The 18,279-nt window shown below is 50.1% G+C and overlaps 4 protein-coding genes across 4 annotated transcripts; 2 read left to right on the forward strand and 2 right to left on the reverse strand.

Moving 5' to 3' along the window:
• The first annotated feature begins 16 nt into the window (after positions 1–16).
• STEHIDRAFT_172053 (uncharacterized protein) lies at positions 17–4,509 on the forward strand. The gene is made up of 25 exons (XM_007309613.1): positions 17–391; positions 451–466; positions 518–685; positions 743–906; positions 973–1,219; positions 1,306–1,528; positions 1,607–1,687; positions 1,747–1,829; positions 1,888–1,973; positions 2,037–2,046; positions 2,113–2,194; positions 2,260–2,292; positions 2,364–2,388; positions 2,451–2,546; positions 2,605–2,678; positions 2,747–2,814; positions 2,880–2,973; positions 3,041–3,054; positions 3,113–3,252; positions 3,346–3,509; positions 3,587–3,699; positions 3,764–3,802; positions 3,864–3,906; positions 3,971–4,128; positions 4,191–4,509. The coding sequence occupies exons 1-25, from the start codon at positions 266–268 to the stop codon at positions 4,349–4,351; spliced, it is 2,508 nt and encodes an 835-aa protein (XP_007309675.1). The 5' UTR covers positions 17–265; the 3' UTR covers positions 4,352–4,509.
• Positions 4,510–11,289: 6,780 nt separating this feature from the next.
• STEHIDRAFT_161993 (uncharacterized protein) lies at positions 11,290–13,957 on the reverse strand (the record flags this gene model as incomplete). Its single annotated transcript, XM_007309614.1, has 8 exons — positions 11,290–11,334; positions 11,400–11,432; positions 11,482–11,499; positions 11,561–11,729; positions 11,803–12,336; positions 12,402–12,418; positions 13,297–13,438; positions 13,497–13,957. 8 exons carry the CDS (start codon positions 13,955–13,957, stop codon positions 11,290–11,292), a joined length of 1,419 nt encoding a protein of 472 aa, XP_007309676.1.
• A 790-nt stretch (positions 13,958–14,747) lies between these two features.
• STEHIDRAFT_125295 (uncharacterized protein) lies at positions 14,748–16,164 on the reverse strand. The gene is made up of 5 exons (XM_007309615.1): positions 15,947–16,164; positions 15,858–15,887; positions 15,775–15,791; positions 15,193–15,720; positions 14,748–15,111 (listed from the first exon to the last, which is right to left on the reverse strand). Exons 1-5 carry the CDS (start codon positions 16,151–16,153, stop codon positions 14,907–14,909), a joined length of 987 nt encoding a protein of 328 aa, XP_007309677.1. The 5' UTR covers positions 16,154–16,164; the 3' UTR covers positions 14,748–14,906.
• Positions 16,165–16,976: 812 nt separating this feature from the next.
• Positions 16,977–18,211, forward strand: STEHIDRAFT_115181 (uncharacterized protein; the record flags this gene model as incomplete). Its single annotated transcript, XM_007309616.1, has 5 exons — positions 16,977–17,051; positions 17,118–17,200; positions 17,270–17,365; positions 17,419–17,968; positions 18,026–18,211. The coding sequence occupies 5 exons, from the start codon at positions 16,977–16,979 to the stop codon at positions 18,209–18,211; spliced, it is 990 nt and encodes a 329-aa protein (XP_007309678.1).
• Positions 18,212–18,279: the final 68 nt, after the last annotated feature.

Here is an 18,279-nt window from a genome sequence, read left to right on the forward strand (position 1 = left end):
TGCTCGATGTGCCCATATCACTGTGTACGACTTTACCCCTGGTGTCCGGGCACGAAATTCAGGTCAAACAACCAATATATAGAACATCATCTGACCGTTCAGGTTCACTACGGCCCGTCCTGCAAAACGAATACTTTCGATCGAGGCCCCTAATTTCCTTTGCTTTTGAGCGCATATAAAGCTTGGTCGGTGTCGAGGACTTGTTTTGACCCGCCTTTTCCTCAAGGTTCACGACCTCGAACCGTTGACCAGACTAGGCACGATCATGAATCGCGTCGGTGTCACTTTATGCGGCAGCCTCTGGTTGTTGAACTTGGTTGTGGGAGTGTCTGGGGAGGATTATACACAGTATGTGAACTTGTTCGTTGGGACTCAGGGCGCTATACCTGGAGTGAGTTGGTCCTGCACTTTTGTTCAGTAAAATTCGTGTCGTTTACGATTGGTCTACAGAGTAGCCTTGGTGGAGGTTCGTCATCTCATGTTTCTTTTGGACGAAGGCCCTCTGAGTATATGATAGGCAACATGTTCCCCGGTGTGGCCCTCCCCTTCGGTCAAGTCAAGCTTGGTATCGATACTTCCGTGGTCAACCTCGACCAAGGCGGGATCTCGAGTGCGAATAGCGGGTACACGCCCCTCGGGAACTCGACCGGCTTTTCCATGCTTCATACCAGCGGAACTGGCGGACGTAAGTGTTCTTCAATAATGCCCCGACCTTTTCTTATTATCCTACCTCATTCGATAGAGCCAAAATACGGTGTCGTATCACAGATGCCCTTGCTGGGCGACCTGGATGCACAAGGGATCAATGTTGCCGATAACATGACCTATCTTACGAATCGAACTTCCGAGTCCGCAGAAGTGGGCTACTTCCGCACGACTTTTGAAACTACGAACATCACGACCGAGGTACATTTTTGTTCCTTCTTCTCACCGTCCATGACACCATGTATCGATCCTTTGATTTGATTACAGTTGACCGCGTCAGAGCACGCAGGCATCCTCCACTACACATTTCCCACTCAAACCGGCTCCAACGCGACAAACTCCTCACAAGCCCATGTCCTCGTTGATCTCGCTCATGCTCTCCCTTCGGGTGGGAGTGGATATATCGCTCAGAGGTATATCAAGGGTTCGCTTTCGCTGTCTCCTGATGGATCCGGGTACTCTGGGAGTGCGTGGTACGACGGTGGATGGAATCAAGGCGAAGCGTGGCAAATCTGTATAACCATCTCCTTCTCTCTTTACCCGTCCTCAACTTTCAATCGAATCGAAACAAAACACTGACCACTGTCATATTAAAACTAGACTTCTGCGCCAATTTCTCCACTCCAGCAACGACCTTCCAAACCTTCTTCACGACGTACTATCAACTTCTGACGCCTGGCGCACCCACACTCAATCCGTACCTCGACCTCTTCGCTGGCGACAACTTGGCGTTGGGCGCTCTTTTCAGTTGGGAATATCCGCAGAATGAGACGTTGGAGGTGCAGTCTAGGGTTGGTGTCAGTTTTATCAGCGCTCAGAAGGCGTGAGTTTTTTTTTGCTCGACTGTCTTTCAATTTTCAGAGGTACGATGCTGGTGCTGACGTGGGTACCTTTGCAACAGATGCCAGTTTGTCAGAGATGAGATGTCGTGGGAGCAGAGCTTCAACGACACTGTCGCCGCCGTAAAAGAAGCTTGGAACAAGTAAACAAGTCGTCTCACTTTCATCTCATTCGCGGTGTACTCACAAGACTATTGAACAGGGAGATCCTCTCGTCCATCACCGTCCCAGAGGAGAACGGAGAAAAGAATGATACTTTGCTCGGATTGCTGTACACGCACCTTTGTAAGTCTGCCTATCAATTCCTCTTGAAACTTCGTGGATGACGACAGGCTTCGCGTAGATGGGACCGCTCTTATGCCGACAGATCGTACGGGCGAGAACCCAGGTTGGATATCTAAGGAGCCGTATTACGATGACTGGTACACCGTAAGTCAGTTCTTTGGGTACGCATATTGCACATGTCTTGATACTCGGTTCGTGATACTATAGATGTGGGATAGTGCGTATAACTTCCTCTCTTCCTACCCCAATGGAAGCCGTTCTTGACGACATAGGTGACCCGTAGTATTCCGTTGCACGACGCCCTTCTATCATCTCGTCTATACGAATCGCTATGTGGACATGCTCAGATCGATCATCGATATTTGGTACGTTGTGTTTGGACAAATGCCGCGCTTTCGAAGAGCCACTAATTGGGCGCGGACTTGACCAGGCGACACGATGGATTCATGCCGGATGGTCGGAGGTCAGTGCCCAATCCGCATATAATGCTCGACCTAAGGCTCACGAGTGCTGGATGCTGAACGCCACCACCAGTTCGAACTATAACGGCCGAACCCAGGTACCTTGTGTCTCTTCCATATCCCTCCTGCCGAACGACTGACCGACTGGATCGATCTTCAGGGAGGTTCTGACGCAGATAACGTCCTAGCTGATGCGTACATCAAAGGTTTGGACAAAGTGAAGACCATTGAATGGGAGGATGCATACAATGCAATCGTGCATAGCTTACGCGGCTTTTTCACTGTGTCCTTTGAATCTGATTGATATTGGCTAGGTCACGGATGCAGAAGTCGTTCCCGTCAGAAATGTTGATTTCAACGCGTTCGATGGTGGGACAAAGGAAGGAAGGTGAGCCCTACTAACGCGCCAAATGATCTAAAAACGTGACGATTAATTGTATGGTGGTGGGCACGTAGAAATGCCCTTCCCGAGTGGAAGACCTTGGGTTACATTACTCCGACGTATTCTCGGTCTGTGTCCAAAGGTTTGTCTCACTAGTGCCTTTTTGCCTTTGCCATTGCTTATTGAGGGCGGTGGTGATATTTGCAGGGGTCGACTACGCTCAGAACGACTATGCGGCATACGTGGTAGCTCATGGACTTGGTCACAAAAAGGATGCAGAGAAATATCTCGAGAGATCTGGGTGCGTGAATGATATATCTTCACATCCACAGCTCGTGGCTTGACTTTCATCGCATCTCGCCATTCAGGTACTGGACGCATTGTGAGTCTTTCAAAAATTCTTGTTCGCTATACGCCTTGACAAGGTTCATGGATCTCAGTCTGGGACTCCAACTCAACCGTCGACCTCGGTGATGCCGGCTTCGGCTCCTACACCGGATTCTTCGGTTCTCGTCTCGCGGACGGGACCTTCAACAGCAGCGTGAACGTGACCAACTGTGGCGGCTGCACCTGGGGCGACGTACGTCCATCATCTCCCCCCGCCTCCTTCTCCCCTCTTTCCTCTATTCCTCAGCGCGCGGAAAGAGACTTATACGCGGGTTGATATTGGTAGTATACCTACGAGGCCCTCATCTGGGAGTACTCCTTCAACGTCCCACACGACACCGCTGCCCTCATCGACAAAATGGGCGGTGCGGACGCATTCGTGAGGCGACTTGATGCGTCGTTCGTGGAAGGTTTTTCTGCGGGATCAGGGGCTGCGAATACGGCTGGAACGTGCGTTGCTCTCTTGTTCGTTTGTTGATTATAGCTCGCTGTCACTGATGATGTGACATGTGGCGTTTGCAATACAGGGCGTTGTTTAACCCGGGGAATGAGCCTTCGTTCATGACGCCGTTCTTGTATAACTATGTACAAGGAAAGCAGTATAAGACGGTTGAGAAAACAAGATATCTTGTGAACAAGTGTGCGTTTTTCACTTGCTTCGTGCATCGAAGTGACACTGGGACTGACTTGATGTGGCGCTACAGATTATGCGCTTGATGCCGATGGTATCCCTGGAAATCAAGGTATGCTCTCCTTCGTATTTCGTAGTTAACGGACAAGGCGAGGACTAATGAACACTTTCAGATGCTGGAGCTATGGCGACCTGGCTCCTTTGGAACCTGATCGGGTGAGTGGACCATCAAGTCGACCTACTGCATGTATTTGATGGAAGTCTACGGTCTGCTTTTCAGGTTATATCCCGTCACCTCTCAACCCATATACCTCGTCTCCGCTCCTTTCTTCAAAGCCCTGGACGTTCGCCTCGGTACCACCGACCCATACAGCCCAGCCTACCGAAGCTCAACCTACCTCAAAATACGAGCACCCAACCTCACACAGGAGAATATTTGTAAGTGCTCCTGACTACAGGTTTGTTGTTCGTTTGTTCATGTGTTTGTTGGCTTCTTGTAGACGTCCAGGGCCTCAAGGTCAATGGGAAGAAGGTCAAAAGATCGTATCTGTGGCACGACGAGATTGGGTATGGTGCGACTGTGGAGTTCGAGATGGGATCGTCGCCGGTGGCTTGGGACTCAGATGGAGTAGCCCCTTCCGTCTCAACGGGAGGATATTAAGATGTTAGAGTGCAGTTGGGAACTGTTGGCACGGCACAGAAATTTATAGTACAGCTTCTCGCAACTTCTTATTCTTCGTTTTGCCTCCTAATCGTCGCTATCGCGCTCTGTACGACTCATTTATGTTTGAATAACTATGGGAGGAGAGTTATGGTCTCTATGAACCTCTCGACCGCCTCAGAACGGCCGCCTTGTCTGGAAAGGCCTCTCACCGCGTCGATGCCATATATCATCATTGTCCTGCGTCTGTTTTCGTTCTTTCAGCGAATATAAATCTGTACTGGGGGAGCGCTACCTGCGGCAGCAGCAACCTTGCTGGGGAGGGGCGGTAGCGGGCCGACGCGACTTCTGGACGGGAGGCCCACAGAGGCCCACAGGTCCGAATCCTTTTATCATCTGAACGAGTCGGGACCCATATAAACGTTGTCTACCGCCGTGCCCGGGAGGCCCTTTCTACCATAGACGTGAAGGTTCTGTTGGCTACCTACTAACAGAGACAGACATTGTTCAAGTTCTCCCCGGGTCTACTTGAGGTTCTCCTCCACTCACTTGAAATGGCTCGATCTTTCTCGGTGTCTTCGATCCAAATTGACCGGAGACGTCAGACTCTGCTAGTTCTGTCTCTACCGGAGATCTCATACATGTCTACCTTAGCACCTCTCATCGCTCGAGCGCTTCACCGTCGAAAGCTCTCTTTCTTCTGCAAGAACTGTCTCGACCGCCGTGCCCGGCGATCAACGTCAACCGGCGATATTTTCTATTGGTTTTCTGGAGAGTGCCGCGGCTCTACTACCATCTCTCCGTGAACAACGTCCGAAAGCTTTCTCCTCGCACCACTTGATGTTCTCCTCGATGTACTCGATTGTTCATCATGTTGTGCACCCAAGATGGCATAAGTATCTCGTCGCCCGCGCGTTTCATCGTCCGGACATCTCTTCTTTAAATAATAATTGCCCCTTTAAAACCTACTATACTATTTCTCACTCGTTTATCCCGTTTATTCCTCTCTCTCATCATGTACCCGTTTCTCTTCCAAAAGAAGGTCTCACGCCCATTTTTACGACTCCATGCTGCTTCGACACATTGTTCCTTTGAGACAAGGGAAGACCATCGCTCCGCTCCGGTATTCTCTCAGTCTCTGGGGCGTGACCTGAGCTTGTGATACCGCAAAGACCGACGTCTTTTTATGGCCTCGGAAAGATACTTAATATGAGTCAATGCACCTTGTTTGCGAGAGTGCATTGGCCTTCGCCTTCGGTCAGGTCCACTGACTTTGACACTGTTGAAGGATTATTCCCCCCTTCCTTCCTCGCCACCATCATCAGAACTCTTGGAAATCCCTGACAGGCCCTGAGAAGCCCTGAGCGGCCCTGACGATCCGTTCCGCGAAAGCCCGTGAGGTCTCGAGAGCGCGTCAGGGCCTGTCAGGGCTCTCAGGGTGTGTCAGGGCGGTCAGGAGCGATTCCGAGCAATTCTGGTCGTTGTGTGGCCCAAAAAGTATTTATATTCGCAAAAAATGCATACATGGGGACTCCGACAGACAACACGGCTTTACGACTACCGTACACTACAGGATCTTCACCAAACACGAAGCCCAGACTAACTACGAGACGTCGGAAATGAAACGACGCCCATGCTGCTGTGTCATCACTGTCGCTGTCGTCGGTTTAACTAACGGCCTCGGAGACGTCAGTCGGGATCTCTACAGCCTCTGCACTTAAAGCTTGTACCCGTGCAGCCGTCACATACACCCGCTTTAGAGACTCAGTTACCGGTCTGGCATCGGGTCTGTGTTCGAGGACGACGTGGGCGAGACGAGTGGGGTTGTGGTGGCAGTGAGGGCGTGAATATTGACATTGGCGAGGAAGAGGAAGAGGGAAGGCGGAGGGAGGGAAAGATGGTGGGAGAGCGTTTGGAGGGGAGTCCTGGGTGGCGAAGGGGAGAGAGCGAGGATCTAGGTTAGGTGGATCGTTCGGTGGGTATTGGAGATGTGAGTGGTGGCGTTGGCGATGGAGAGAAGGGAGATGTAGGATGCGAGGGTGGTTGAGTATGCGGGCAGCGGGGCTATGTGCGCCGTCTGCGAGAACGGCTATGCGCTTGCCGCCATCGTCTGGCGGAAAATGACCACCACCGCCTCCGTCGTCGTCTGGGTAATGAACATACAGTAGTCCAAAAACGTACAGCGGCAGGAGCGCCTTGACGGGGTACAGGAAGCAGGGCAGGACGAGCTCGACTGCCTTTGGTCGTGGCTCGAAAGGGCAACAAGTCGTCGAGGTCGAACTTCTGCTGGCCATCGCCATCCGCGCTGACATCCCACTCCCACCGACGCACAGGCCACACGTCGATGACGTTGCTCCCGACCTTGGGCATCTCCTCCCTCAACGCGTTGACCACTTCCACAAAGCGCTGCTTCCGTGTACAAACGGCTTCCCTCTTCTCGCTATCCTTGCCTTCGGCCTCACGATCTCCTCGAACGTGTGCCCCAGGATCGCCTGGTGGTCCAGATCAACCGAGGCGAGCGCATTGACGAGCAAGCTTCGCATCCAGGTGGTCGAACATGCCCACCTCGAGCACGATGACCTACACCTTCTCCAGCTCAAAATTCACCATCGCCGTGCTCGTCAGCAGCTCAACCTCGCTCACATACACGCCGTGCTCGTCGTTCGCCTGCCCCAGCCGCCATGCCTCACTACAAGTTGAAGATATATGACGAGTCTCACCTTCACACTTCCAACATCTTTACCATCCTTCACCTTCACACTCGCAAGCTCCAAGTGCAGAACCGGCGCTCCGTTTTACGAGAGCATCGATTCAACCGACATCTACATGGTCCTAGTGTGGGCCGGTGTATGATGTCGAGTCGGGGATAGGCGACAAGCTTGGGAGTCATGTAACGTATGAGACAGTGGGTGCATAGCGATTACATGGATGTCGGCTCACCAAATTCGGTATAAATTGCCCAACTAGGCCCAACTCTTGTGTGGTATGATATAGAGGCACACACGAATAGAACAGTCTAACGAGTGCTACAGATCCTGAGAGGGTGAAGGAGGGTAAGGGCTTCGACAACTCCACAACAAATCTGAAGATGCCACGTCGGATTTGTTGACACTTGTTTGTACTCTGTTCAACTCTTGCGCGTCGGGCGTCGTCTCTGTTCTGTGTTCGTACCTCGTCTCTGTCAAGCCTTTCCTTCGTATCGTGCTATACTCTCTCAGCGAGGACCCTGCTATGGACCAGGCTACGATTGGAGCGCAATAAAGGCGGTACAATCCTACCTGTACGTACGCTATCTTCTTCCCTTTTCTCACTACAAATCACGCAGTCACTCCACATCAACGATCTCGTCCCCCGCGACGTCGAAGCCGCCACCCTTATTGACAAGTGCAGACAACGCCACTGTTCTCTGGTTGATTTCGGCCTTGCGATACAATCATTGTGCTCGATGCGGCGGCTGTGCGTGCGGCACCGAGGAACGTGATGACGAGCAACAGGAACCTGTGAGTTCATTGTACGTCCTCCGACTTACACCTCATTTCGTCTTGTCCTATTCTTCCCCTTCATTGTCATTCAGTGTCCGCAGGGAATATCGACGAGGTTGAGAGAGAGGCGTCGCATCTCACTGCGAGATGTTTGGTTTTTCACGTGAGTTGGCTCCTCTCACCCTTCTTTTGCGACTGTGTTTCTTGATTCTGAATACACGATTCTCTGCATAATTGTACATCGTACACCGTTCAAAACATTGCGCTGCCGCTCAATCGCGATGGTAGCGTGCAGATATCGCTCGCGTGTCTTTAAGGCGTTGTTGACAACTAGTCCGCCAAAGATACAACCAGATAGTACGCACTTCTTCGTCCTTCTATTGAACCCGGATACTTCATAGCCTCATCAGCCATTCTACCCCTGACATACCCTTCCACCTTCTCCTTCAGTCAATCTGCTTAATTTATATTGAACTAGTTTACTGGTTTTCGAAGGCCATGCAGTCTATCGGTGCGAGGAAGAGTCATGAGTATAGGCTCTGCGGCATTTTAATGCACGTATAGTCTCACAGCACGGTCTATATGGTGCGATGGATTATTACAAACACAAAGGAAAATTAGTGGAGAGAGCGGAACCTCTCTCGACCTCTGTATCTAGCCTCTCATGTACATATGATTATCTGTCTGAATTTAAGATCATTTTTCTGGTGCCACACAACGACCAGAATCGTCCTGACCGCCCTGACGCACCCTGAGAGCCCTGACAGGCCCTGACGCGCTCTCGAGACCTCACGGGCTTTCGCGGAACGGATCGTCAGGGCCGCTCAGGGCTTCTCAGGGCCTGTCAGGGATTTCCAAGAGTTCTGATGATGTCGTATACCTCACAGTCACCTCCTTTTTACGCCCAACGGTCTTGGATAACATGTGTTCCCCTATCACCACATCCAAATGAAGAAATGGGCAAAAAAATGACCATGACCATGAGAGATCTAGAGGCACGGATACGACAGTGTTGGCTATGGCCCAAGCGTAGAGGGTCTCGGCAAGTCCGAGTCATCGGTTAAGCTACTACGATCTTTACAATAGCACTAACACGCATCTTTAGAAATCGTAGGGCAAGGACTACGATCCAAACACATCCAAACAAAAGGGGCACAGATCTTTAATAATAGAGAGATGTTCATGCCACTGGTGATAATAAAGTACGTAGTGAGCAGTCACAAAAACCCACACCGGCGACGTCGTCCTGGCACTAGTTCCCATCTCTCGTCAAAGTTTCGTCGTTACCTTGCACTGTGAGAGCGGCCCGGGTTGACTTTCACCGCTCAAGTCGTGATTTTCACCTTTCACCCCCCAAAACAGTGAATTACGGTGAGGGCGAAAAGAAGGTGATTGTCAACTTTGACGAATCACCTTGTCAGAAGGGGAAATTAACCCGTGTGACCTCCCCAATTAATTCATTTTCTTATTATTTTGTGGCATACTGTTTGTTACTTGGACCACACGGTAATTCCAAACTCCGGGACTACACACTATAGTATTGGAGAAATGGAAGGTATTTACATTGAGCTCCCATATGTTTCAGCAATACCAGGTCCCGGGAAAACTCATGACACTCCAAAGCCGTCTGTCTCTTGCCATCGTCCTTCTTGTGCAGCTCCATTATTGCACCATTGGTATAGTGCTGGTCGTCCCAAGAGAGCATATATCGATAAGGGTATGTGAGTGAATCTTCTGCGCGTGTGATGGGACGCCAAGGCGTATGGACGAACACTAGTGTGTCGTTGGGCGTGAGTGGCGTCTGAGCAGCAAGCCTCGAGGCACATAAGTGTGTGGAAAGTACTATGCCTTGGGCGAGGGGATACCACGGGGGCAATGTGCCCCGGAGGGGACGATGGTTTCAAGGAGTGTATGGCCCAGTAAAACAGAAACTACCACCAAGTGGTCAGAGGCGATGACCACCAGTGGCGAGGGAGTAACGGAGAGACGACGCGCGACTTGTTCGTTTTCGCGTGCGAAGGCTTTCAGGCGGAGCTTGAACTTAACTCAACGGACGACGCGCGTCGACCTCGTTCTCCAACCTCCTTTCGCTCCCGTTTCTGGCTCTTTAGAATGCTACATCGCTACGACGCGCCCGGTCCTGAGTCAGATGCTGAGCGTTGAAGGCCACATCGCTCAACAACTGACTCAAGATTGAGCGTTGTCGATCGCCTTCCACGACGGTGGACCTTCCCCCAATCTCTTATGACGCTTTCTTTATGTGAGCCCCCGCCCATATGTAAATGTGCCTTCGGTACGTTACTTTACCTCTTTCTTATCTATGCTACTCGCCCTCCGATTCCGATCTTTTGCTGAGTACGTATCTAATCGTGGTCTTTCAAGTCGAACAGCCCCTCGCCAGCCTTTAAGGTCTCTCCTACCGCGACTTGCACTCCCGACTCATCCGTCCAATAACTCGTGTCAAGCTGGGAATTCCTAGAAAGCTCTGTAGGACCGCTTCTGGGTGAGTGTCATCTATAGCTTTTCATATGCTTCTTTCTTCTGTTGTCGGTACTGCTGCCGGTCCTTGTGCCTTCATGTACTGTATGATACTGTAATAACCTAGGCTATATAAATGTCATATTGTTTACCATATCCACCCGTCTGAGCTCGCTTGGGGCTGGGAAGATGCCCATCTATTGGAATAAAATACAACCCGTTCGATTATCCAATGCAAGCAGAGGGACAACGAAAGGGTTTTATTCAACATTTCAAAAGAGGTGGAAGTGTCCAATTACCAGAAGTCGAAGATCACCCCATAGTAGGTGGGAAATCAACCTCTCACAGCACGAAACTGAACTGGTGAAAAGGAGCATAGGCGGGGTTATCTTCACCGTCTTTGTTCACCTCCTGCGACATCGAAGATCACCCTGTCGAGCCGCGACAGGGTGAAGATCGACCACTCTAACGTCGAAAACCACCTAAAACCCGGTTGATTTTCCGGTGACTTTCACCCGCGGCGACCTCCGTAGTGTTGCTTCAAGGTCCTTCCAACCCCCGTAACCTGCAAATCCGTTGCCAAAAACAAACATGTACAAACAAACGATGTGGCGTGGCGCCACACAGCGCATCGTCCCCGATGCATTTGCACGAAGTATCTACTCGACTTGCAGTTGCGACTCCGCAAACAAATTGTATTAACAGCATAATGTCTCAGACTTGAGCTAGTAGAACAATACTAAACACACTGGGCAGCTCGGTTTGAGCAATGGCCACTCACTCACCTTATAAACTGCGAAACTTTGACGAAGCAGGGATCGTCTTCGTGTAAGGAAAATTGAGCCCCAAGGGTGATTATCCGGGAGAACCTATGATCGCCACCTAGGCAATAAAAGTACGACCTGAATGCCTCTCAGTTCGCGTGCGCAATATCCCTCACACTTAGCTACAACAGAGGAACCTATATGCATGAATACTTCAATCTCCAGCGTATCGGTGCGATGCATGGGACGAATGTGAGGACTGTTTAGTCGGATGACGTTATGATATTGGTACTCGAGGTTGGCATATGTGATATATGTACATACTTCGGCAAACCTATACACACACCGTTCGGAAATCTATACATTATGAACACACGAATTCTTCGTAATCGAAAGCGTTACCTACAGAGAAGTAGCGCAAGGTCTGATAAAACCAGAAAGGCAAGCGACTACGCGGATGGAGTAGAAGACAGGAGGGAACGAACAGGCTCGTATATCCTCTCCCTGTTGATCTTCGTCCTCAGCATCTCTACGGCAGGCGACTTGTTTGTGCTGTCCATGAGCCCACGTATCGCCTGCATGTCAGCCGGGACCATTTCCGTTCGCAACTTGAACCGGTTGTCCTTGTCTGCTCGGATTGTTCTGTTCATTTTTCTGCAGAAACAAGGCACATTTGGATGAGTATCGTTACGGACATGCCAAGAGTCAGAGAATAAAAAGGACGTACTCAATAGTATTAGGCTCGTTCATAGGCACCTCACATTCCCCCTGGACCGTAGAGATGATGTCGTAAGGGACACCTAGGCCAGCAAGATAAGAAGCGGCGTGCGAGAGAGGTAGGCAATAGGCCCAGGAGTATGAGTATCCGCTTCGCACGAATTCGAACAGGAGTACCCGAGTGCCCTCCGGCTGTTTCGCAACGCCTTCGCGCCAACTGTGCAGTGCTCTTTGAGACAAGACGCTATCCTCCGTGATCTTCGCGATATCATTGACCTGTACCATTCCTTCTATCGTCTTCGAAGAATCAAGCGTCGACTCCATAATGGCGACGAATTGTTGGATATCAGACGGTTCAATAGCGAGGTCGACGCGCATTAGGATGGGCGAGTCGGTGGGTAGATCCTCGTCCTCGAGCAAGTCAAACGCGAGGATAGCGTATATTTTAAGGTATAAACGGACGTTTGGGTTGCTCAGAAGAGTTTCGATATGTTGACGGAACCCTATGCCTTTGGCCTTGTGACATTCCGGCTTGTGCGTAGGCCTAGTGGAGGATTACGACGGTTAGACTACTCTGGTACGCGAGAATATGAAGCTTTGGCGACACACCAATGTTTCGCCTGACACTGCGTACGAACAGGAATCAGTCGCATATTTGATTCTCATAAAAATGATGAACGGGTGACGCACTTTTCTAGAACAATACCATGGGCCCTTGCACTGTATAAAAGAACTATTGTTAGCAGATGTCTGGAATATACGTGTCGCAAGTGTAAAAGGAGTACCCTAGAGCATAGCATCATGGTTTGTCCTTGCTCTAATTGGCCTTTTGATTTCATACAGTTTGTGCATAGTGTAGCCGTAACAGCCCAATCATCCCGAATGGCAAAATTTGGGAGCGAGCGAACAGACTCCTCCTCGTCAACACTGGTCGAGGTCACTCCGAGTCGGTCCATCTTCCGCTGGCAAGAATCGATGTCGTGAAGTCCGGCGGAAGAGATGATGCAAGGCACTGAAACGGTGCCAATGATGTTAACCTCTAGGAAAGATAGATGCTGTTCACAGCGAAGGAAGATGGTCAGGTAGAGAGTAAAGGTGATCGCTAACTGACACTGAGGACGACGTTTTATATGGCAGTTCCGTGGGAATCAAACAAAGCAACTTCGGCTTCTGCCGAATCACGCTCCGTGTCGTGTCAGGGGCCAGCGGAATGTGGCGCAAGTGTGGCGTGGCGCTCCGCAGACATGGACTTTTCAAGGCTTCAGTGATACTTACGACTTGGAAGCCTGGAGGGCATGCATACACAACATACAACATACTGCTACTGCTAATCACAGAAGTATATGGGAACCATCGAAAGGATACGAGCCTTTATAATATGTCTCTTTTTCTTTTTAACTCCAGTTCTTCCAGCAGGCTCCCTAATCAACCTCACTTTCTCTGTGGCACCGTGCTAGCTCTAAGTGACTACTTGATGAAGACGATATATGCGTTCCCTGTTAACCTTAGCCTGCAGATCCTTGACCGCCTCTGATTGATTGCCCTCCTGTACAAGACCCCGTATCGCATCGATATCATATTTCATCATGTCCAGTTGAAGTCTGCATCTGTTTTCGTGATCCCAGCGAATGAACCCATTGATGAACCTATAGGGTAAAACCGAGGTTGACGAGGGATAAGCACTGATAGAGACTGACAACGTACTCGATAATGCTCGCTTCGTTCATCGGCACCTCACTTTCTCCATATATTGCAGAATTTTGACGGAGTGGAGGCCGTTGTCGTGCAATTGCGAGTGAAATCGGAGCAATGGTCAAAGTGGTAGTCCAGGAAAACAAGTGACCGCTGCGCTTGAACTGGACAAGGACGACTTGAGTGTTTGGTGGTTCGCGAGCGCGGGCGGCTTTCCATGCCACAATTCTCTTTTCCTCAATCTTCACATCCTCCGATATCTTCTCGATTGTGTTGATTTGGAACATGCCATGGATCGTATTGTCGGGGTTATATGTTGGTTGCAGGAGCTTGAAAAATGTCCGTATGTCAGTAGGCTCGATGCCAACGTTCACGGTGATCATAAGGGGATCGTCAATGCGAAGGCGTTGGGGGAGATTGAATGCAAGTGCGCAGTAAACTCCGAGGTAACCGAAGAGTAGGGTGCTCGACATGAAGCTTGACATTTGCTGGTGAATACCGGGACCGTCGACAGCATGGCATGACTTTTTATGTCTGGGCCTACATAGATGAGAATGCGACGTATATATGCACCATTTTAAAGCTGCGCTTACCAGTCTTTCCTCTGGCACTAGTAAGAAGCACATCTGGGTTTTCACTCTAGATGTTGGTTACAACATAAATTAAAACATACCTCTTTTGAGCAATACCACGATCCTTTGCACTGGTGAAATGTTTCCACAATCAATATACTTCAATCGGGATGGATAGCTATAAATGAGCAATCATTTTACCTTGGCACATTTCTTCATCGTCACAGTCTCTGCGTCCTTGTCCGTCTTTTGGCAGAAAGTACAGGACGTATGGACGACTTCCGCTCGGGTCTCCCTCACATCTGGCATCAGCGCAGTGACCACACGCATGTATGATTCTCTTTCAGCCGGTATTGCGCGAATCATAGGGGATGACGGGTCGAAGGTGAGGACTCTCTCAGTATTAGGTGGCATTTCGAATATCGCCGGTAGAGTGTAATGGAGAGATGTGTGCTTGCTATAGTGGACAGCGACAGAAAAAGCTCGAGGATTGTCGAGTTCAACCCGTCTTCAAGGTGAGGGTCCAGGTTTAGGCAGTGTGAAGAAGGTCGCCGGCACGCGCCTCCAGTATTTATGTGGCGTGGTGACTAGTTGCTAAATCGAATAGGCCAAAGTCAATCAGTCAATCAATGATTCCATCGTTTCGAGGAGGTGCTTTCTACGCCTTTGTGATTGGAACGGCAGGAAGCGAAAAATTCATCGTAGAATAAGTGGCCATAGCTCACGGACAAGGCTTGTATGGTAGCAATTGAGTATTGACACTGTGTAAATAATACCGAAGCAGCCACACAGTCGCATGGTTAGAGCATGGACATGATAACTTCAAGTTATGAAGCGGTCTGACACGGAGCTACGTAGAAGGCCCTGAAGAAAGGAGCGCACGAATGGGCTGATATATCCCTTCCCTATTAATCTTTACCCTCAACATTTCCACAGCGAGTGACTTATTGTCACTATCGACGAGACTATGTATCGCCTCCATATCGAACCTGGTCATGACCGGTCGCAACTTAAAGCGGTTGTCGCGATCTCCACGGATGAGACTGTTCATGGTCCTATGAAGAGAATGATATTATATGAGGTCGAGTGACGATACAGGTAGGCAGTGAGTACTGGCGAAGATCAGCAGAACGTACTCGATGGTGTTCGGCTCGTTCATAGGTACCTCACGCCGACCGTGAATAGCGGACACAATCTCGTATGGCTGCGCCTTGCGAGCGGTCTCAAAAGCGCGATTCGTGATTGGAAAGGCACACGTCCACGAAAATGATTGACCGCTGCGTTCAAACTCCACCAAGACGAGTTGAGTCCCCTTCGGGTACTTCGCACGGCTTGAACGCCAAGTGTGCATTCTCATCTCCGTCAAAACGGTGTCCTCCGGGACTTTTTGGATCATGTTGATCTGCACCATACCCTCTATCGTCTTTGACTCCTCGGGCATCGACTGCATGATAGCGAGGAATTGGCGGATATCAGACGGTTCGATGCCGAGTTCGACGTGAAGCATGATAGGAGTATCGATGCGGGGCTTCTTGAGCAAGTCGAACGCGAGGACAGCGTAGAGCTCGAGAGATGCAAGGAGGTACGGGTTACCGATAAATGTTTCGACATGTTGATGAATTCCGGTACCCTCGACCTTATGACAGTTCGGCTTGTGCGTGGGCCTGGATGGTGAAAGTGAGCAGGCTGATGCATAAGTCGAGTACTGTGCTGCATACCAATGGTTTACTTGACACTAAATATAGATTCTGATTAGTAGGCCGATATGATTTCCTATAAAAATATCAAATAGATGGCTTACTTCTCTAGAGCAGTACCAGGTTCCTTTGCACTGATAGAATGGTCAGAGGGTCAGTTCAACGCGTCCATCAGACGGGAAACAAAACTTACTCTAGCGCATTTCTTCATAACCTGTCCTTTCTCTAGGTCTGTCTCGAGTTTCAAGCAGTTAGTGCATAGTGCCTCCATCATGTTTCGCGACTTCTTGAGATCAGACTTCGAGAACGTGAGAGAGCGAATGAACTCGTCGTGTTCAGCTGAGGTCACTCGAACGATCTTGGAAGGGTCGATATCGTGGAGTGCTGGGTTAGACGACATGATAGATTGTGCTAGCTCGATATCAGATGCAAATTACACCACCGATGAGTGAAGAAACCTCACCACGAAGGGAGAGAAGGTCAGGTTAAGAGGACGGACTTGAAATTGAGTCTGCAGGCCGAGGTCGCGGTCTCCAAAGACGGCAAACGCCGCCCGCGTCTCCTATTTAAGTCTGAGTCAGCCGAGTGTGGCGCTGCCGTCTTGTCTGTGCCACTCTCCTACCGTCACTTACTTGAGCTTACTCGTAAGTAATACTTAGGACCCTCCTTATGAAGAAGAAGAGCTAAATATACTCGTGCACGGTAAGTAGTAGAGTCGTAGGTGAAACTACTTAGTGGCCGTGTGAGCCTTGTGTGTAACATTGCTGGAACCTGCTGGAACATTCCAGCGGGTTTATCTGACACAAATCTGACATCCGAACTCAGGCTTGGACGGTATGAACTTGGTACCTGAACTCTCAGTCAGAATCAACCAAGACTTATCTAGGCTCGTATTCGGGTAGAATCCCACCAAGAACGACGAACTTTGCTAGCTTTGCTCCTCTCCTAGTATAAAACTGCATATCTCCGCCGTCTGATTCGTTCACCTTTTCAGGAGGTGAGCCCACAGAATGATTCCGTGCGGATGCAGTGCAATGGCAGTGCCCAACCGGCAGTCCACTGCTGCAGGTTGTCACTGAATAAGAGTGACTAAGTGCATCACTTCTGACACCGCCGGACGTGCGTCCTATCTGTACGTATAGGATATAGGACCCCTTTCACCCCCTCCCGAGTCTAGCACCTTTACGCATCTTTGACCTCTTCTCGAAGGCGACATCATCGAAATGCCCACACATTCTCACCCTGCTCCCGTCCCTGAGGCTCAATGGAGATTATCTAAACTTTCGCCCAATAAAAAGGTATGTCTTCGTGGCCTCAACTTCTGAATCATTGGTTGAGCTGGACCGATACTCTTACTTTTCAAGATTAAACGTTCGAATGCCCTCGACCAGTATAGACTCAAGCTAAAGGATCTGGAAGACGCGGGCCTCGAGTTCGAAAGGACGAGGTGAGCGTCACTAGGCATCCACCGAATCTTTTCCTGATCGGTCATGGCATTTGCATATATTGACGATAGGAACGATCAAGGCGGCTGGATATACACCTATCGCGAGATTTCTGTAGAGCGTGTGGCCTGGCGCAAACACGGTGGCCCCCAAGGGTGGGAAGCGTAGTACGTTCCTCATCACTTCGCAGATAAATCCGCTGATATCTGAAAAATATTAGCCTCACGAAACTTCGGAACCGTTGGAACTCTAATCCCAAGAATGTCAACAAACATTTCCTTGAACCCACCGTACCTACTCCACGCAAACACGCTAACCCTTGGGAACGTACCAAAGGGCTGGCTGCTCTGAAGCCTCGTTTTACTCCCTGGCTATGGAAGGCTTGTAACGAGCACGTCGATAGCATAGACACCGGCGACTATTTTCCTCGCTTTACCTCAAAGCAGCGAGAGATATGCCTGCAATTCGCTCTGAAAGAACTGCACGGGTATCCCTCTCGTCCTGCAGAGCCCTTACCTTCGTCACCTACGGCTGACAATCTTCGCCGTGTACTTGGCGATGCGGTGACTATGGACACGTACGTGGAGGCCTGCACGGATGGAGCGAAGATTGAAGGTATGGTGTCGGATGAGGGCTGGGATGGTAATACGACCTGTCAGTGGTCAGAGAAGTTTATAGATCGGTTGTTCGAGGCACTAGTAGCCGTCATCGAGGCGCACGGAGTGGGTGTTGACGGATGGGAAAGTGCACGATGGGAGGTCTATGATAGGGTAAGCCCTTATTCTCTACATCCTTCGATATAAAATCATCGCTCACTCCTCGCATAGTATGCAGAATGCTTTGGGAGCGTTTCGTATTCGCGCGGCACGCAAGACAATGGCCACATTCCTACATGGAAGGATAACGCGCAGGAGTGGTTACTTGGAAAGCTACCGCCCAACGAATGGCGGCGTGCGAGGCACGACAAGACGCCCCTAGGGAAGAAGTACAACGACTTGCTTCCTAGTCCTTGATGTATTCTGTGCACAGTCGAATGTCATACTGCTGGTTCCGCCTTCTCTACATCAATGCTCGGGTCCGA

This window comes from Stereum hirsutum (assembly GCF_000264905.1).
Source record: "Stereum hirsutum FP-91666 SS1 unplaced genomic scaffold STEHIscaffold_18, whole genome shotgun sequence".
Lineage (NCBI taxonomy): Eukaryota > Fungi > Basidiomycota > Agaricomycetes > Russulales > Stereaceae > Stereum > Stereum hirsutum.